General features: G+C 51.9%; 7 protein-coding genes across 7 annotated transcripts; 4 read left to right on the top strand and 3 right to left on the bottom strand.

The window, feature by feature from the left end:
* Nucleotides 1-410: 410 nt before the first annotated feature.
* M438DRAFT_403734 (uncharacterized protein) lies at nt 411-3526 on the bottom strand. The gene is made up of 3 exons (XM_029909671.1): nt 3386-3526; nt 852-3320; nt 411-797 (listed from the first exon to the last, which is right to left on the bottom strand). Exons 1-3 carry the CDS (start codon nt 3389-3391, stop codon nt 624-626), a joined length of 2649 nt encoding a protein of 882 aa, XP_029763383.1. The 5' UTR covers nt 3392-3526; the 3' UTR covers nt 411-623.
* A 16-nt stretch (nt 3527-3542) lies between these two features.
* M438DRAFT_343569 (rho-like GTPase) lies at nt 3543-5988 on the bottom strand. The gene has a single exon (XM_029905014.1). The coding sequence runs from the start codon at nt 5688-5690 to the stop codon at nt 3825-3827; it is 1866 nt and encodes a 621-aa protein (XP_029763382.1). The 5' UTR covers nt 5691-5988; the 3' UTR covers nt 3543-3824.
* M438DRAFT_343567 (catabolite repression protein creC) lies at nt 5918-8548 on the top strand. The gene is made up of 5 exons (XM_029905013.1): nt 5918-6132; nt 6190-7645; nt 7703-7888; nt 7951-8026; nt 8162-8548. The coding sequence occupies exons 1-5, from the start codon at nt 6128-6130 to the stop codon at nt 8245-8247; spliced, it is 1809 nt and encodes a 602-aa protein (XP_029763381.1). The 5' UTR covers nt 5918-6127; the 3' UTR covers nt 8248-8548.
* A 298-nt stretch (nt 8549-8846) lies between these two features.
* M438DRAFT_389053 (uncharacterized protein) lies at nt 8847-10623 on the top strand (the record flags this gene model as incomplete). The annotated part of the gene is made up of 4 exons (XM_029909027.1): nt 8847-9261; nt 9317-9460; nt 9515-9824; nt 9877-10623. Coding segments are annotated over exons 1-4 (1242 nt in total), but the record flags the coding sequence as incomplete, so codon positions are not given.
* Nucleotides 10624-10641: 18 nt separating this feature from the next.
* Nucleotides 10642-11286, top strand: M438DRAFT_268321 (uncharacterized protein; the record flags this gene model as incomplete). The annotated part of the gene is made up of 1 exon (XM_029900243.1): nt 10642-11286. The coding sequence occupies one exon, from the start codon at nt 10642-10644 to the stop codon at nt 11284-11286; it is 645 nt and encodes a 214-aa protein (XP_029763379.1).
* Nucleotides 11287-11969: 683 nt separating this feature from the next.
* Nucleotides 11970-14035, bottom strand: M438DRAFT_372730 (cytochrome P450; the record flags this gene model as incomplete). The annotated part of the gene is made up of 3 exons (XM_029908366.1): nt 11970-12588; nt 12827-13082; nt 13258-14035. 3 exons carry the CDS (start codon nt 14033-14035, stop codon nt 11970-11972), a joined length of 1653 nt encoding a protein of 550 aa, XP_029763378.1.
* A 502-nt stretch (nt 14036-14537) lies between these two features.
* On the top strand, nt 14538-16255 carry M438DRAFT_343564 (NADH:flavin oxidoreductase/NADH oxidase). Its single transcript, XM_029905012.1, has 5 exons — nt 14538-14660; nt 14721-14975; nt 15095-15184; nt 15237-16039; nt 16089-16255. Exons 1-5 carry the CDS (start codon nt 14580-14582, stop codon nt 16147-16149), a joined length of 1290 nt encoding a protein of 429 aa, XP_029763377.1. The 5' UTR covers nt 14538-14579; the 3' UTR covers nt 16150-16255.
* The last annotated feature ends 330 nt before the right edge of the window (nt 16256-16585 follow it).

Genomic DNA, 16585 nt, shown 5'->3' with positions numbered 1-16585 from the left:
ATTAGCTCTGGGATGAGCTCAACGGCTCCCAAAAGGCTCGCGGAGGCCACCTCTTCTGTTCTGATGGGTTCAAGGTTCTCTGCAATAAGTTGGAGACCAAGGAATACAGGAAATGTTCAGAATGTCCCTCTGAACCGAAATCGTTATCACTGGGTCACGAGAACAGACTACAATTGAGTGCAAGAGGCACGACGAACTTATCCCCATTTCACATGTGACTTGACATGATGTGTCCTTTGTCGCGAGAAGCCTCTTGAGCGTGAGCCCGACCTCTCGAGACTGTGCGGCCAATCTTCTTTGGGTTAGTGTCAGACCTCATGATGTCTCGTGATCTCTGACGTCTTGATTAGTCTAGTCAAAGACCGTGGGTACAACACTCGGAATCAATATTGGTAGAGGACAGATAGAATGCAAGTGAAATCGTGGCTCTCGTTCATATTCGGCGGCCGCAAAGAAGCAGGATGAAAAATCAAGAGATGGAGGAGAAATAGAAGAAAGAGAGAAGAAATGACAACTCATACGCCAATTTCAAATGCTTCCAAGAATAAAGACAACCAACAACGCCTCTTTCTGCAAGATCGCAAGAACTCCGTTTTCCCAATGCGTTTGCTTGCTTCGACATATCACCACAATTCGTTGTTCTCCTCGTCTTGCCAAAGACTACTTTGGTCACCAAATGGTTGCGAGTCTGCTGAGTATCCTAGATAGTCCTTTTGACCAGAAGCGTTGCTCGGTGTTTCCAGGACAGAGTGTTGTTGGACCGCACCGGGAGTTGACTGATCACCTGATTTGCGTTGCTGTTGATCGTGTTAGCTGCGTTTTCGTGAGACTTGACTATGCCGAGAACGTACCTCTTGCCAATTCTGGTATTTGTTGTTCTCCTGCGCTTGCTTCTCCTCTGCCTCAGCGTCGGCAGCGTCTTGCTCCCGTTGCTGCTGCTGTTGTTGCTGCTGTTGTTGCATTTGTTGCTGTTGTCTGGCCTGTGCCGTCTTTTGCGCGACGGGTACTTGGCTTTGAGGGTGATACATCTGCACTTTGGCAAGATAACTGTACATGAAGTTTGAGAGCAGGACTTGACTGTGCAGTGGCCTTCGAGGGTTGGCCAGCTTCATGTGGGCCATCCTGTAAATAGCGCGTTCTTCCAGGATACTGAATCGAGTCCAGTTATAGTCAATGTCTGGTCGTAGTATCCTTGGGGCAGGTTCTGGAGAGGGCGCCCGAAGCAATTCTTTGGGAGCTTGGTGATGCTGCTTCTGTTCCTTTGACCTCTTACCGCCTCCAAAAATGGCCGACAAAATACCAGAATCCTTGTCTTTCTTGCCATCCGCTGACCTCCGTGAGCTCTCCTTCTTCCGCTCTTCCTCGAGCTTGAAGCTCTCACGATCGAGCACGAGTGATTCGCGACCCTTTGGAACAGTAGGGCTTCCGTCGATGGATGACTGCAGCACGTCCAGACGAGTCTTCTCGGCAGTCTTGGGCTGATTTTTGGCAGCAGCCTTGGATTTCTTCGAGGCTTCCTTCTCGCGCTCTTTGTCTTCAGTCTTGCGCTCCTTCTCCTTGTCCTTCTCTTCACTTCCGAGAAGCCAGTTCCAGCTAGTCTTGCGGCTGTCTTTTTTCTCGACCTTCTTCTCTTCGTACATAGGTACCATTGTGAGAGCATCGGTCCGTGTGTTGCCACTGCCGGGCAGGGGTGAGGGATGCGAGGAAATGTCCTCCAACGTAGACTTGTTCGTGTTCGAACGAGAGGAAGCAGAATGAACGAGGGGTGGTCTCGAATGGGCACCCCGCGCGCTGGGACGAGCACGAGGTGGGGCATGATGCTGTGTCGGTCCATGTGAATGAGGGGCTGAATGTTGCTGAGATGACTGCGGGGCAGAGGGTGGGATGTGTGAGGACTTCCTTTCTGGGACGGTGAAGGTATTGGCTGCTGGTGGGGTCTCTACTATCTGCGGAATTGGACTGCTGGCACCAGGAATCTGAGCAGTAGTACGGCCATTGGTGGCAATTCGAGAATGGAAAGTGGTGACAGGGGCAGCAGAACTCTGAGGGACAGCAGCGTCCTTTGCAGGACTGGGTTTGGGCTTTTGATTAGATACGTCTTCAGAGGAGGCAGATGTCAGGCGGTCGGCTCCCGGAGCAGCAGCAGCATCACGAGCAAGAGCGGGCTCGGTCTGTACTCGGGTGATGCCCGGAGAAGAAGGCTCTCGAATGGAGAGTGAAGGCGAGGGCGCGCGACCTCCCTCTCCATCAGACTCGGACTGCTTGCTGTGGTCGGACTGACGGCTGAGTGCTCGTCTGGAAAAAGGCGTGCGATCCTTGCGCATATACGTCCTTGTGGAACGCTTCAAGGCGGGGCCTGGAGCAGGCAATATTGGTGCATCGGCCATTTGCACACCAGAATCAAGACTGTTCCTAGCCGAATCAAGACTGACGTTGCTGACCAGACCTTCCAACTCTTGTAGATTCTCAACAGTTGGTGAAGTTGGCGACTGTCCACTTTCTGATCGCTTTCTTTGCAGGCGTTCTGCTCCGTCTTCATATCCCTTGGACGAGTCGATCTGGCGTGAAAGCATGCTCTTTTTCCTTGTGAGACTACTACCGGAGTTTGACCTTTCCACACCAGGCATCAAAGAGTCACCAGACCCTGAGCGCTTCCTTATGCGATCAACACGGTCCTCTACGAATGTTTTGAACTCCTTGGGGGCAAGTTCTGGGTGCAAGCGCGCTGGTACCCAAAACAACCGTGAAGCCTCATCTTCGTCGCTAGCCTCTGGGGAAGTGGAACCAGGAGAAGCAGGAGAACCAAAGCTGGGCAAGTCAGGGTCGGCATTGTCGACACTCATGGACATTCGGCGGATGGCCTGCAAGTTGTTGAGCTCTTGAGCCACGGCGGCAGGACTCGACTCATAGTCAATGTCGTTCAGGGGAAACTGCTGGACTGCTGTCTCTGCCGACGATGAGGACTTTCGTGACAAGGGCGGTGGAGAAGACGGATCCAAGGGGAGGTTTTCGGAGCCGAGGCTTCCCTTGCGCGTGACACTGTCTGACGAGGGTAGTTTCTCATTGCTGCCTGTCTGTTGGAGGGGTGAACGGGGCGGTGAGGAGCGTTTGGTATCGAGATACGAAGGGGCGAGCTGGTAGGCCTCTATGGCAGATCCGACAAAACTGAGTGGTCGCGAGTTGCGGTTCGAGGGCGTCAAGTAGTCATCGTCGTCGCTACCGTACATGCCTCCGATGGCCTCTGTGACATGGTGATTGTCGTCGGATATGGAAATCTGCGGCGTATGCTTGCGCACATAACTCGGCGCATCGTGTGAGGGCTGCAGCGCGTCAGCCTGTGCCATTGTTGCGAGTGCGAGTCTGCGGCTCGTCTGATGATACGCACCTGCATGGCTAAGGGAAAAAGAGGCAGTCGAGGGGGAAGCCAAACACTTCAGGAGACCGTCATACACGCGACATGGGCCGCCACATCAGAGTTGCTGGCGGAGTCACACTATCGCTCGGACTGGAGATGTAGGATAGGAATAAACAAGCAATAATATTACATGAATGTTTATTCTTCGCTTTCCCTGAACTGCTCGGGGCCTGAGGAGCAGCGCCTTGGCAAACGCTGTTCACTCGGACGCCGGATCCCTCGATCCGTTCACGAACCATCCAACCATCCCGTCTGAGAACATCAGACACTGCTTGCCTTGTTTGCTATCTCGCTTGGGACTGGCGAATGTCTCGTTGTTGTGATCGGCCTATCTAATTTCCAGAGCTGGGTATCTTGATGCTAAAATCCACCTATAACTCCACCCATGCATTGTTGTTGTTCCATAGCCTTAATTACTAGCCGCTATACTCTTCCTCCACATGATGGCCAGAGCCGCTCCGGCGCATACAGCCGCTCCTAGCCCGATGTACAGATTCGTTCGATCCACGTCCGATTCTTCGTTCTTTGGGAATGCTGTTGATGGGAACGTCGCGCTCTCGGCCAGATGTACAAAGAACTCTGACACGCTTGCCCATGTCACACTCACATGCAGCGGTTTTGGCACACGCAGCTCTTCGGTGTATTGGTCCGGCTGCATCTCACTTCTCTGAACTGCCCTGTCCTGGTCTGCTTTCAGAGCAGTGTACACTCCGGGCAAAGATTCAAGATGAGCATACTTTTTCCGCATCTCGACAATGTAACCAAAGCTGTCCGGGTCGCTGGAATCATAGGTGTAACACAACAGATCACATGCCTCGAGCTTGGCCTGGTTTTCCAGAACGGCCGGTTCTAGTTCACCAAGCTCCTTCAAAATCAGATAGCATTGACGACCGCCAGGTAATTCAACACTGTTTACAGCGATTTCCGGTTTGATGGTGGGATGGTAGGTAGTGCTGAAGGGCCTATTGAGGAAGGCTGATAGTAAGCTCGACTTACCACTGCCACCAGCGCCGATGACGTAGCACAAGAAGACATTTCGCTCTACGCGGCCAGGTCTGTTGCGTCGCTTCCGAGCCTTGGTGACCTTTAGTGCAGCAGTCGTGCCTCCTCTCTGAGGAGTCTCGAAACCAAGGTAGGCCAGATACTCCAGTGTGACCTTTGGTTCCTCATAGGTTGTCATGCTCCATTGTGCTAGCCAGCCTTGTAAAGTGATGTGGCCAGCTTCATTGCGAACGGTACAGGACGGGAAGTCATGCTCGATCCAGGAACTGGGCAGGCCAGGGGTTGGGGCGAACAAAGCAGCCAGCTCAGAGTCGTTCAGACCTCCATCGTTGTCCTTGTCATGAAGCAAGAACAAATCAACGAAGAAGCGGTAACCTTGAGGACTTAGTTCGGCCGAGGAAGAGGAAGCGACGTCGAACTTTGGGTGCAAAAAGGTGTCTTTCAGACTGAGGCTGTCTGTGTATTGGAATTTGCGAAGGATGATCCAGATGGTCTCATGACGGCCTTTCTCAGCAAACATCTTATTGAGGCGGATGAAGCCATCTATGTCGATGCCACCATCATGTGCATGTACAGAGCGCTTGATGCTAACGAGGTCTTGGTCCGAGAGAGGCTTCTCGAAACACTTGACCTGGAAGTCGTGAATCTCGGCGTCATTGAGCAGGCCGTCTTGGTCCTTGTCACAGAGGTAGAAGATCCTTCGGAGAGCAGAGACAGCAGCGGGCTTGAGGGAGGACTCCTTTGCGTCATATATGGGAGCGATGGGGTGGGTGACGGCCTTTTGACAGAGGAAAAAGACCTCGTTGATGTTGTGGTGCTCGCGGGCACTGGTGCGGATACACGAATCGATCTCCTTGAACTCCTGCATGACTGGGAGCATCTCTTCGTCTACGACTTGTTGGGTCGAGACATTCTTGGACAAATCGGCCTTGTTGGCAGTAAGAACGACAGGTACGTTGACGCCTAACGAACGGAAATATGGTAGCCAGAAGAGGGCGACACGCTCGTAGCTGTAGTGGTCCGAGTAGACGAGGAGGATGACATTAGATTTGCGAAGCTCATTGCGCAAGTTGTCGCGCTCCTGGGGGAGGGCGGATGTGTCGACAATGGTGGTAGTAACACTTTGCGGGGTGCCCAGGGTGGGAGGAATCGAGATGGGCGGCAGTACAGGCTGGATCTTGTTTGTGACAAAGACGTCCTTGACCAGCGACGTGATCAGGCTCGACTTGCCCGTGCCTTCGTCGCCGCAGACACAGACACGCACCGTCGCCATGGTTGTGCTGTAATCGTACGTGTAATGACGAGAGTTGATGAAAGCATCCGCCTCTCGCAGCTCCGGTCGAGCCTTCTGCTTCTTGCTGCTGCCGCCCGCCGTCCGCCGTCATGCACGAGGCGGAACATTTTCCCCGCCATCGGGGGTCCGACCCCACAGCCTCGGCCTTTGGTGTGCCTATCGCGTGCGTCTGGACTCTGGACCATCTCTCGACTTCCATTGCGACCTGGAAGCTCGCTTTCTCCTGTCCCTGTACCTGCAATATCCTGATACTTGTCTCAACTGTACATAGACTGAGCTTCATTTTCCTGGCTCTGTTGTCCGCTCCTTGGTCCCGACGACCATCCGTGCCGCCTCGACTTGACCCGCCTTGAAGCCTCCACGTCGTGTACAGATCATCCGGCGCATTCACCACCGCCGCCCGACAGGCTGTCGCAATGTTGTGTGTACACGTCCAATCCATTCTTTCGTCCTGCAGCCATCTCTGACATGTCATCAGTGTGTTACCACCCCCGCCGCGCTACCCAAGTGGGAACCTTTACACTGGCTACCCACCCGGTGCCATCATCGAGACGAACAACACGCTTGCCAAACACAGCGGCCCTGAATATCAACTAGTCGTCGGAGAGGGCACATACGTCCAGCGCGACGAGCTTCTCCTGGCCACTCCTCCTCCGCATCCTTCAGACAACCCCGTGCCGAACAGCAACCCACTTGCTACCACTATCGCTCCTCCAACCCAAGGCACTAGACTGTCTCTGTGTATAGTGGCTCCCAAGAAGCTTCCCGACAACTCCCTCGCTCGTACTACCACTGTCACCAGCCAGCGTTCTGCTGTCCCATCGAGTCTACAAGAGGAAGCTCTGACTCCCACCACCGACTCGGCCTCGTTCTTCAGATCTTCATCTACCCCTGTCTTTGGAGACAACAACCCTGCATTGGCTCCTATTCCTACAAAAGATTCAAAAGACCCCTCAAAGAGGCGCAAGCCCAAGAACAATATTGTCAAAAGCAACTCCTCCTTCGTCTCCAGAGTTATCCCACATGAAGCCCTCCAGAAACGCCTTCAGGAGCGCAACCCTCAAGGTCTATTTGCCTTCTCAAACATCAACAGAGCTCTGCAATGGCTAGATCTTTCTTCCGAAACAAAGACTGAGAATCTCACCAAGATCTTGTTCACAAAAGCTCATGCTCTGTGTCATCATGTCAATCCTTTCACCAAAAGCACCACCCACCTGGACGTCATCATAGGCTTTTCTTCCTCAGACATCATCTGGTACGAGCCGATATCCCAGAAGTATGCTCGCATCAACAAGAATGGTGCCATCAACTCTTCTGCCGTTTCTTCCATCTGGTGGTTGCCCAACAGCGAGAATCTCTTCTTGGCCGCTCACATGGATGGGTCTCTGATCGTTTATGACAAGGAGAAGGAGGATGCTCCTTTCGTTCCCGAGCAAGAATCCTCTGACTATGGCGATGCTCAATCCGGTCCGGCATCTTTTGTCATCAAAAAGTCGGTCCAATCGCGCAACCAAAAGACCAACCCTGTAGCCGTGTGGAAAATCAACAACCAGCAAATCAACTGTATTTCCTTCTCTCCTGATGGTAGACATCTTGCCATCGTCTCGGAAGACGGTTCTTTGCGCATCATCGATTACCTCAAGGAACAGCTATTAGATGCCTTTACCTCGTACTACGGTGGCTTGATTACTGTGACATGGTCTCCCGACGGCCGCTATATCCTTACCGGTGGTCAGGATGACATTGTCAGTATCTGGTCCTTCGCCGATGCCACTTTAGTAGCGCGTTGTCAAGGACACAGCAGTTGGGTGACAGATGTCAAGTTTGATCCTTGGAGATGTGATGAACGCAACTATCGCTTTGGTAGTGTTGGCGAAGATTGCAAGCTACTACTTTGGGACTTTTCCGTTGGTATGCTCGGTCGACCGAGAGCAGTAAGTTCTATTCCGTGCTCTTCTCGACGATGCAACCTGTTAATGGTACCTACGCAGATGTCAATCAAGCATAGAGGCAGCATGACGTCCAATGCCATAACTCGCAAGGAGACCAATTCCACAGTCGGACGCATCAGATCACATTCGACTATTTCCGAAGACGGTGATGGTGCGGTGAATGGAGCAGATGTAGTTCACGGCTTCAGAACAAAGGCGAGCACAGCCATATTGCCGCCCGTCATGGTGAGTCGAAACACGTCGCTTCACAAAACTCTCCCTTGTCCGTACTGATGGTGAGATTGCAGTCAAAAAAGATAGACAACCATCCGTTGAGCTGGTTGGAGTTTCAGGAGGACAGCATCATGACAGCATGCAAAGATGGTAAGTGTTTCGCGACCTCGTGTTGGGATGCCCAAAGCTCCACAACAATGGTGTCAATTGCGCGTCTTTGATGCGTCGCGCAGAGCTGATCGGGCCGTCTGATAAATTTCACGTTGGGCTGACACGAATCGCTAGGTCACATTCATACCTGGGATAGACCCAAAGAGGGAACCGGAGAAAACGGACACTACTCCAACGATGCCGAGAAGAACGCTACTTGAATCAAGTATGAGATCCGATACAAGTGTCGCTGTATAAAGAGCTTGTCAGGAGCAGCCCTATAATGTATAGCTTGGTTTATTGTGTCAAAGTAGGTAAACGCCACGGGTGTAAATAGCAACGGCTCTGTCACGACGATAGAGGATCTTGGACACGGACACAACTGAGGCACTCTTTTTGCCCACTGTTCGAGAGTGCAGCCATCTATCACGTTCTGCCGGTACGCGATGTGCTCATGTAGACCTCAGGAGCAGCATGTCGCTAGTCATGTCCATCACGCCATAGTGTTGATAGCGGTCAAAAGCCCAGACCGTTGCACAGCAGAAGAAATGGACATGTTCAATCCCAACAGCGGGATGGGCAGATTTGTTGACGATAAGACGACGGAAGAAACGGACAACACGTGGGAAGCCATGGAAGAAATCTTTGACCAACAAGAAAATCCAGGGTTCTTTGGAGGTAGGACCGAGGCGGGACCGTCCGCTGAGCAGCAAGCTTGATCACCAGAGAGCCGCAGGCGTGAGTCGTGATCGCTCTACATGTGCATTTGCATGTGCATGTGAGAGTGTGCATGGTTTGTTTCCTTCTGCGACGAGATGGCCTGAAAAGCGCAATGCACATGCGGCATGTGAACAGCGTGAGAGTCCATCGGAGCAGAGGGATCTTCAAAGGGGCTGATTCGAGTGGGTGTCCCTGGAGGCATGTTTCGTGGTTGCTTCTGTCAAACAAAGGAACGGCCTCCCGTGTCGCGCCGACACCAACGAATCTTTATCTCAATCGGGCACGAGCTTCTTGGGTTGTTTGAGAACGTCATCTCGGATCAAGCTTTTGGCATTTTGTATCCTCGGCGCCTCACTCTCTCCTTTGTATCCCCTACTCTGTCCATTGCTGCTGTCGCGAAGATTCACGAATCATTTCTGTCTACTCTGATTGCGCGCGCGCTCGCGACCTATCAACCACGACCCCGCCGCCGCCATGGTCCATACCCCTCGAGCCAAGCCCGTGCTTGAGATCATGTACTTGCCATGCAGCATACGATAGGAACTTCCACGGCTGACCCTTGCCCGATAGCCCAAACAACCGCTTTATCGTCTTCCACGGTGACCAGCATGAAGCCGAGACCATCAAGCTGAACGGTGTTGTCCGTCTGACGACACCGGATGCTATGAGTATCAAGAACGTCAAGATCTGGCTTGAAGGCAAGCGAAGAATCTCGTAGGTCTTGATCAGGGCAACTTGCAGTCGGCTCGGGTTGACTGACGTGCACAGCTGGTTCTACATGGGCGGCATGGCAGCAGGCGAAGTGTCGGACAAGAAGACGTTCTGGCGGGAGGAACGCGCTCTGGGCACGTCCGGCACGCACAAGATCAACTCGGGATCGATAGAATGGCCATTCGAATACACGCTCGACCCCAGCATGCCCGAGAGTATCGAGGGCATGAACAGCACCTACATCGTCTACTACCTGCACGCAAGCGTCTCACGACCTGGCTGGAACGCCAAGGACATCACCACGACCCAGCACATCCGCATTGTCAGGACTCTGGGTGGAGAACAAATGGAGACGACTCGCTCAAGGGTATGTGCTCAGATGCGAAGAGCCACAACAAGCACGCTGACTCGGCCGACAGACCAACGCCGACATCTGGGCCAACAAGCTCAGCTACAGCATCTCAATCCCCACAGACGCCGTAGTCTTCGGAACATCCATCGTAGCAGATGTTGAACTCTCGCCCATTCGAAAAGGCATCAAGCTCGGCAAGATCGAGATGCGGCTTATCGAAGCTGTGACCAAAAGGATACAAGCTGCCGAAGTACCCGACCAGCGCGGTGATAGATGCAAGGTTGACGAGACAGATGTCGCAAAAGCAGACATGGAGTTTCCTGAGAACTCGCGCGTCACCTTTGACGAGGAGAATCCGGACAATCCCATCATGGAAGATGAGAAATACGTCTTCAAGGCCACGCTGGAACTACCCAAGTCTCTCAAGCAGTGCAGACAAGATGTGGATTCGCACAACATCAACATCACCCACCGCTTCAAGCTCATGGTCAATATCCACAATCCCGAAGGCCACGTTTCTCAGCTTGTGTGCCGTCTTCCTGTCAAGCTGTTCATCTCCCCCAACTTGCCAGTCGATGATCAGAACGAGGTTCAGGTAGCCGCAAGAACCATGACAGATGCCGAACTCAACCAACAAGAGGTTCAACTGAACGCCCCGCCCGAGTACGGAAGACATCAACTAGACGCCCTCTACAACGACATCAACACCGGTGGATACATGAGTCGTGCGCCCAGTGGATCTGCCACTCCTTTCTACGCTCAGAGTCGCAACGCCTCTTCCGAGAACCTGCAGTCTTTGAACGGCGTCGCAGACATGCACCACTCGCAATCCATGTCTGCACTCGGTGGCGGCGAGAGTCACTTTGTACCAGCCCAGCTGCGCTCACGTCTCGCAAATCTGCAAGATCAAGGTTCAAGCAGGCAGATTCGCGCCGCACCCGTGGCTCACCACTCTCCATCTGGCGGTAACACCCCCGCTTACACGGGCGGATACTTTGCTGCCCACTTCAATCAGTCGAACCATGCCTCACCACCGCACCAGTCGCCATCCCATAGTGTTCCCGAGTCAAGACGAGCTTCTGGAGACGGTGAAGACATGCTTGACGACCACGAGCCCCATCTAGATGATTACGACATGGGCACGTTATCACGAGTACCCAGTTACGGAGCTGCCGTTCGAACTCCTGGGCCCTTCACTCCATTCGCCGACGGACCTCCAAGTTACATGGAAGCAACCAGCAGACCGCCAAGTCCTACTCTCCAGCTTCCACAGCGTCCCGGCGCTGTCCACGTTCGAAGCGGCTTGAGTTCTCCCGGGTCTCATTCGAGTACTCAAACACTCACTGGTGGAGCCGTCACTCCCGGCAGCTATGCTCCTAATGGCCTCACTCCCATGACACAACTGCACCCCCCAACACAGCTGCATTCTCAGCATGAAGACCATCGATTGCGATTGCTGAGAGCGAGAGTGGAGTAAGACCATGTGACTAATGAACGACGATAGAGTATATTCTTAGCATTGAAGATGGCGTTTTTGCATGTAATGGCTTGGTGATTGGGATATTGCGCGCTCCACAGCAAGTTCGAAGGGGGGATTTTTTTTCCATCACCATTATTAACAGCGGTTGTTATTGTTTTCTCGGTCGCGAAGGCGTACAAACTCGATAGACTAAAACTCGTCTCCACTTATAGAATATTTCTGCATCATCAAACTGTTTTCGTCGCTGCCGATTGTTTGACCGCCGCATTGTTTGGAAGCGGTTTCTCGCAGCAGCCGAGTCACTTGTTGTCGTGATGACCCTGTTCGTATTTTCATACGCTCCGTCTGCACTCAACCACGAGTCTTTGACGCCATGATGGACCATCTTGGAGATTCACATAGGCTTATAAAGCATCTGAAAACAGTCGCATAACCTCTTGCGTAACAAGTCCTGGGAACATGCTGTTCTTTTGCAGGTAGAAAGAACAATACCGCATTGATTGCCGGGGCAGTGAGCGTGAGATTTCGACAACACTCAAGACCAAAATCGATGGTTGCCGAAACGCGAAGATCCATTGTGTCGTCATATTGAGACGTGTGAATGCAGATGCACATCGATACTGTGATATAGCTAGGTCCAAAGTGAAAGCATATTACTTCAGAACAGCCATTCGAGCAATCTACCATCCCTCAACCTCAGTAAGCTTAACCCTTAACCCATTCTTAGGCCTAGAAGTGATACCGCTCTTGACCTCAAGAACATACTCCGGATCCTCAAATTCGGTGTCAAATTTGCCAATCCAAGCAGCAAGAAGACAAGCGAACTCGGCATTAGCAAAACCTTGACCAATACATGATCGGGGTCCGTGAAGGAAAGTCAGGAAGCTGTAGTTTGACTCGGCACCGCCGTTTTTGTTGGAGATGCCTTCTGTCAACCAGCGTTCTGGTTTGAATTCCATTGCGTCATCGCCCCAGAGATGTTTACTGCAGTTTATTGCGAGTGGTGCGACAACGACCAGCGTGCCCTTGGGAATGGGGTGGTTGTTGATGGTTTCGTCTCGGGCAGCGACTCTCATTGTTAGAGCTACTGGAGCCCAGAGACGAAGGGTCTCTTTGCAGACGGCTTGGAGGTAATGACAGTTGTCGATGTCGGCGGCGGTGATCTGAGCCTGAGGCTCACGCACGGAAGGCAATTTGGCGTGAATTTCTTCGCGTACGCGTTTTTGTACGTCAGGATGGCGACACATCATGTATATGGCCCATTGCATGCTCGAGCTCGTTGTTTCATGTCCAGCAGCCCTAATCAGACGGTTAGCATTGCAATAAGTCAACAGTCAATCATGCCTCTCAGTGAGCCCCAATATATGTCATGCCTGCAGCTGTCAAGATGAAAGATGATTTCCCGGCCAGTCGTGCCCAGTGAGAGCGTTTCGAGTGGCTTATGCCTGGAGACGACTAGAGCAAGACAAAAGCATCGTGCATTGTTATAGCCGCAAGCGTGATGGACTTCAGCAAGCAAGAATGTAGGAAGACTCACAAGAACGTCATCATCTGACTGACAAGATTCTCGTCAGCGAAACTGCCACTCCTCAAAGCAACACTGAGGATATCGGTCTCGTCTGCGGCGCCTTTCTCCATGCGAATCTTCTTGGCAGCTATTAAATCACGGCATGTTTGCTTGATCAGAGCAGATCCTTCTGAAATCTCGTCGTTACGCTTGATAGGCAGGCTCTTTAAAAACCAGCGAGGTAAGAACATGCCGGCAACCTGTAAGTACCTAGCCGACTTTGGTGCTTGAGGTAAGGGCACAATTAGCAAAGTACTTCGGAAAGAGCGGGATTCTTGTTCAACGAGCCAGCTCACAAATTGACTTCGGCACAAACGAGACGGTATCCTGGACCCCATCTCATCGATGCTAGTCAATTGCGCAAGACCAACTCGCCGTGTTTGTATCTTCAGCTTACTTACGATGGAAAATAGTCTTATAAGTCTGATTCAATTCGTTGTCAGGGTTCTTCAGAGCTTCGAAATCACGACCCATACCAGCCACTCCGATGATGTCCAATGTAGCTCGACTGGTCCAGTCACTGACTTCGACAACATTGGAGGAATTAGTGCCTTCAGCTATACTCTCCTTGGACGTGTTGCCAGTCTCAGAACCCTCGTGCATTGCGTCAGACATCCTTTCGACCATCTCCTTGGATTTGGACCAGAACACAGGATACAGATCTTTGATGTGTCTGTATGAAAATGCAGGCATCAGGTTCTTGCGCTGAGTTCTATGCTCATCGCCTTCTGCGAACAGCAGGCCAATGCCTAGGATGCGACCAATTATGTCCAGGAAATGGGCCGGTTTGATAAACTCGTAATTCTTGCTTGATAAAACTTCGGCGAGAGTCTTTGGGTTTGTCAAAAGCACGCGCTCAGAGTTGAACCAGTTGGTGTATCTAATGAGACCGTCATTGGGTATAGCATCTATCCACTCGCGCATTGGATGCCCCGATGGCTGGGCCATAATTGTTGATGCATGTCCATTCCACCAGCTACCTCCCGAAGGCTCAGGAAGGCCCTTCAAAGGACTGAGAAAGTTTGGATAGATGACCACTCGCCATGTTGCCCAAGCAATGAACTCTGTGAAAGCGACCAGGAAGAAGGTCTGAGTGCGCGAGCCGTATCCAGGCGCGAAGTGTGCCAGCAGTATAGATGCTACCGCTGAGCTAATGAGGATCGGAAGCTTCGGTGGCATGTTTCCCCAGAGAAATGTGTGCTCCAAGTCTTGGAGTTGTCGATTCGAAAAGTGGCCCAGGGTGTACAAGTACGTATGATGACCAAGAGCAAGAGGCTCTATGGAGTTGGGGAGCTGCACTTGCCACTTGGGGAAGGCGCCAGCGCATCTACGGAGATTCGGCGAAGTTTCGGCCGCCATCGTCATTGCCCCCGTGCGCGCACGCCTCTCTCACGTTGCTTACCCATCTGCCTCTGCTCCCGAACTGCTCGAATAGGGCTGTATATCGGTGTAGAGCCTTCGAAATTTTGTATTCCTCATGACAAATTTGAATTTACTAATTTAATGTCTAAGCTTGTGTTCATCGCGGTAGTTTCATGTCGTTATTGGGCGCCCTGTCTCCAACGACGTGCAATCGGTTGATTTCTAAGCAAAACCATGACCGTGTTCGACGTTTTCCCCCAACCCTAGAGTAGAGCTAACGATTGCCGACTGTATATATTGTGAGCAGACTTCCCCTTGGATTAAAGCATCAACTTGATTTCACACATCACCCAATTTCATCATGCCTGAAGCAATCTCTCACCATAACATTACTGAGAACGTCGTAGGAGAGTCTAAGCACATTAACCGTGCTGCTCCTGGGGTATGTTGTAGTCCTTTGACAGAATGTCAAAAGCATCTAGGTTACTAAGTTCACGAACAGGCTCCTTACTTTACTCCTCTTCAATCTCCTCCTGCAGGTGCAGCATTTGTCCGCGAGGATGGCAAGACAGTGCCCAAATTGTTCCAGCCCTTGAAGCTTCGTGGCTTGACTCTCCCTAACCGCATCTTCCTGTCTCCTCTGTGCCAGTACAGTGCTGAGGACGGACATATGACCGACTACCATCTGGCACACATCGGTGGTATCGTGAAGCGTGGCCCCGGTATGACTATCATCGAAGCCACTGCCGTTACTCCTGTAAGTTCGCAGTTTACCCGAGAAGAATGCCTGATACGCCTCTCCCATTGCTTTTCTTCGTTGATGAATCTGAAAGCAGATTTTATAAAAGTACGAGAAACGTGCTAACTTCTCTCAAGGAGGGCAGAATCACCCCCGAAGATGTCGGTCTTTGGAAGGACAGCCAGATCGCTCCCATGAAACGTGTTGTTGATTTCGCCCACAGCCAGGTAAGTTATGGTGTGATGGAAGTACCAAGCAAGTATTGATTGATGCACATAGAACCAACTTATCACAATCCAACTTGCACACGCCGGCCGTAAGGCAAGTTGTGTAGCTCCCTGGTTGAGCGCGGCTGCTGTTGCACCCAAGGAGCAGAACGGGTGGCCAGACAACGTTCTTGCACCTTCTGCTATCCCCTGGAACGAGCACCACGCAAACCCTCGCGCCATGACCCTTGAGGACATTGAGAGCTTCAAGAAGTCTTATGCTGACGCTGTTCGCCGTGCTCTGACCGTGGGCTTCGATGCAATCGAAGTACACGCGGCACATGGCTACCTTCTCTGCTCGTTCCTGTCTCCCACATCGAACCAGCGTACCGACAAGTACGGTGGAAGCTTCGAAAACAGAACCAGATTTTTGCTTGAGACCGTCGATCTTGTCAGAGAGATCATCCCCGAGACCATGCCTCTCTTCGTCAGAGTCAGTGGAACCGAGTGGCTCGAGGAGGTCGAGGAGATCAAGGAAAGCTGGACTTCTGACCAGACCGTCAAGCTGGGAGAGATCCTTGCTGAACGCGGCGTTGACTTGATGGACATCAGCTCTGGCGGTAACCACCCTAAGCAGCACCCTCATGCAGCCCCAGGATACCAAGCACCTCTCAGTAAGGCAGTCAAAAAGGCTGTGGGTGACAAGATGGCCGTCAGCGCTGTCGGTAGTATCCACACTGGCAAGTTGGCCAACGAGCTCCTTGAGGAGGGCCTTGATGTCATCATGGTTGGACGGCTGTTCCAGAAGAACCCTGGCGTTGTTTTCGCTTTTGCGGAGGAACTCGGTGTTGAGGTCAACATGCCAAACCAGATCAGGTGAGTTGAGTCCCACGCATTATTCTGAATTTTGCTAACTTTGATGCAGATGGGGATGGTCAAAGAGAGGTGCTTCTCAGTTGAAGACTTTGTTAGACTCCAATCTGTAAGATGTGTATAAACCAAAAGTGCTTTGTAGAAGTACACTAGATCGGCGGTATAGAAATCCACCGCGGCTTGGAACGCATGTTCCTGAATGATAGTCACGTCACCTCGTTGTTTCATCTTCAACTTATTGTCCTTTCAGAAATGACTGAGACTTGGAATTCTAGGGTTTGGAGCACGGAGTTCGCCGTTTTTTCGACGTTTGGTGACGGTACCTTAGTAAATTAGAAGACCTGTAAACATCTATTAGCATATGCTGTAACTCGTTGTCCTCGTCAATATAGGTCCTAAACGTGCTTCTAAAGCTAGCGCTAGTAATGCTGCTACTAAGACGTCGTCGCGAGTAAGGAAACCGACCTCGAAGGCCGCCTCTACGAAGGTTATAAAGGCACCTAAGACACCTCGAAAGACTACCTTAAAGGTAGTAGTATCGACACCCTC

The sequence above is a fragment of the Aureobasidium pullulans genome (assembly GCF_000721785.1).
Source record: "Aureobasidium pullulans EXF-150 unplaced genomic scaffold scaffold_4, whole genome shotgun sequence".
NCBI classification, from domain to species: Eukaryota; Fungi; Ascomycota; class Dothideomycetes; order Dothideales; family Saccotheciaceae; genus Aureobasidium; species Aureobasidium pullulans.
The sequence above is the reverse complement of the archived record's forward strand: the minus strand, read 5'-3'. Positions and strand labels throughout refer to the sequence as shown.

Bases quoted from the DNA above. Each gene is read 5' to 3' on its own strand.
- M438DRAFT_403734 (XM_029909671.1), bottom strand. The intron at 798-851 runs GTACGTTCTCGG...CACGATCAACAG, and splicing joins AATACCAGAATTGGCAAGAG to CAACGCAAATCAGGTGATCA.
- M438DRAFT_343569 (XM_029905014.1), bottom strand. From the start codon at position 5,690: ATGGCGACGGTGCGTGTCTGTGTCTGCGGCGACGAAGGCACGGGCAAG.
- M438DRAFT_343567 (XM_029905013.1), top strand. The intron at 7,889-7,950 runs GTGAGTCGAAAC...GTGAGATTGCAG, and splicing joins CCATATTGCCGCCCGTCATG to TCAAAAAAGATAGACAACCA. The intron at 8,027-8,161 runs GTAAGTGTTTCG...ACGAATCGCTAG, and splicing joins CATGACAGCATGCAAAGATG to GTCACATTCATACCTGGGAT.
- M438DRAFT_343564 (XM_029905012.1), top strand. From the start codon at position 14,580: ATGCCTGAAGCAATCTCTCACCATAACATTACTGAGAACGTCGTAGGA. The intron at 15,185-15,236 runs GTAAGTTATGGT...TGATGCACATAG, and splicing joins TTGATTTCGCCCACAGCCAG to AACCAACTTATCACAATCCA. The intron at 16,040-16,088 runs GTGAGTTGAGTC...ACTTTGATGCAG, and splicing joins AACATGCCAAACCAGATCAG to ATGGGGATGGTCAAAGAGAG.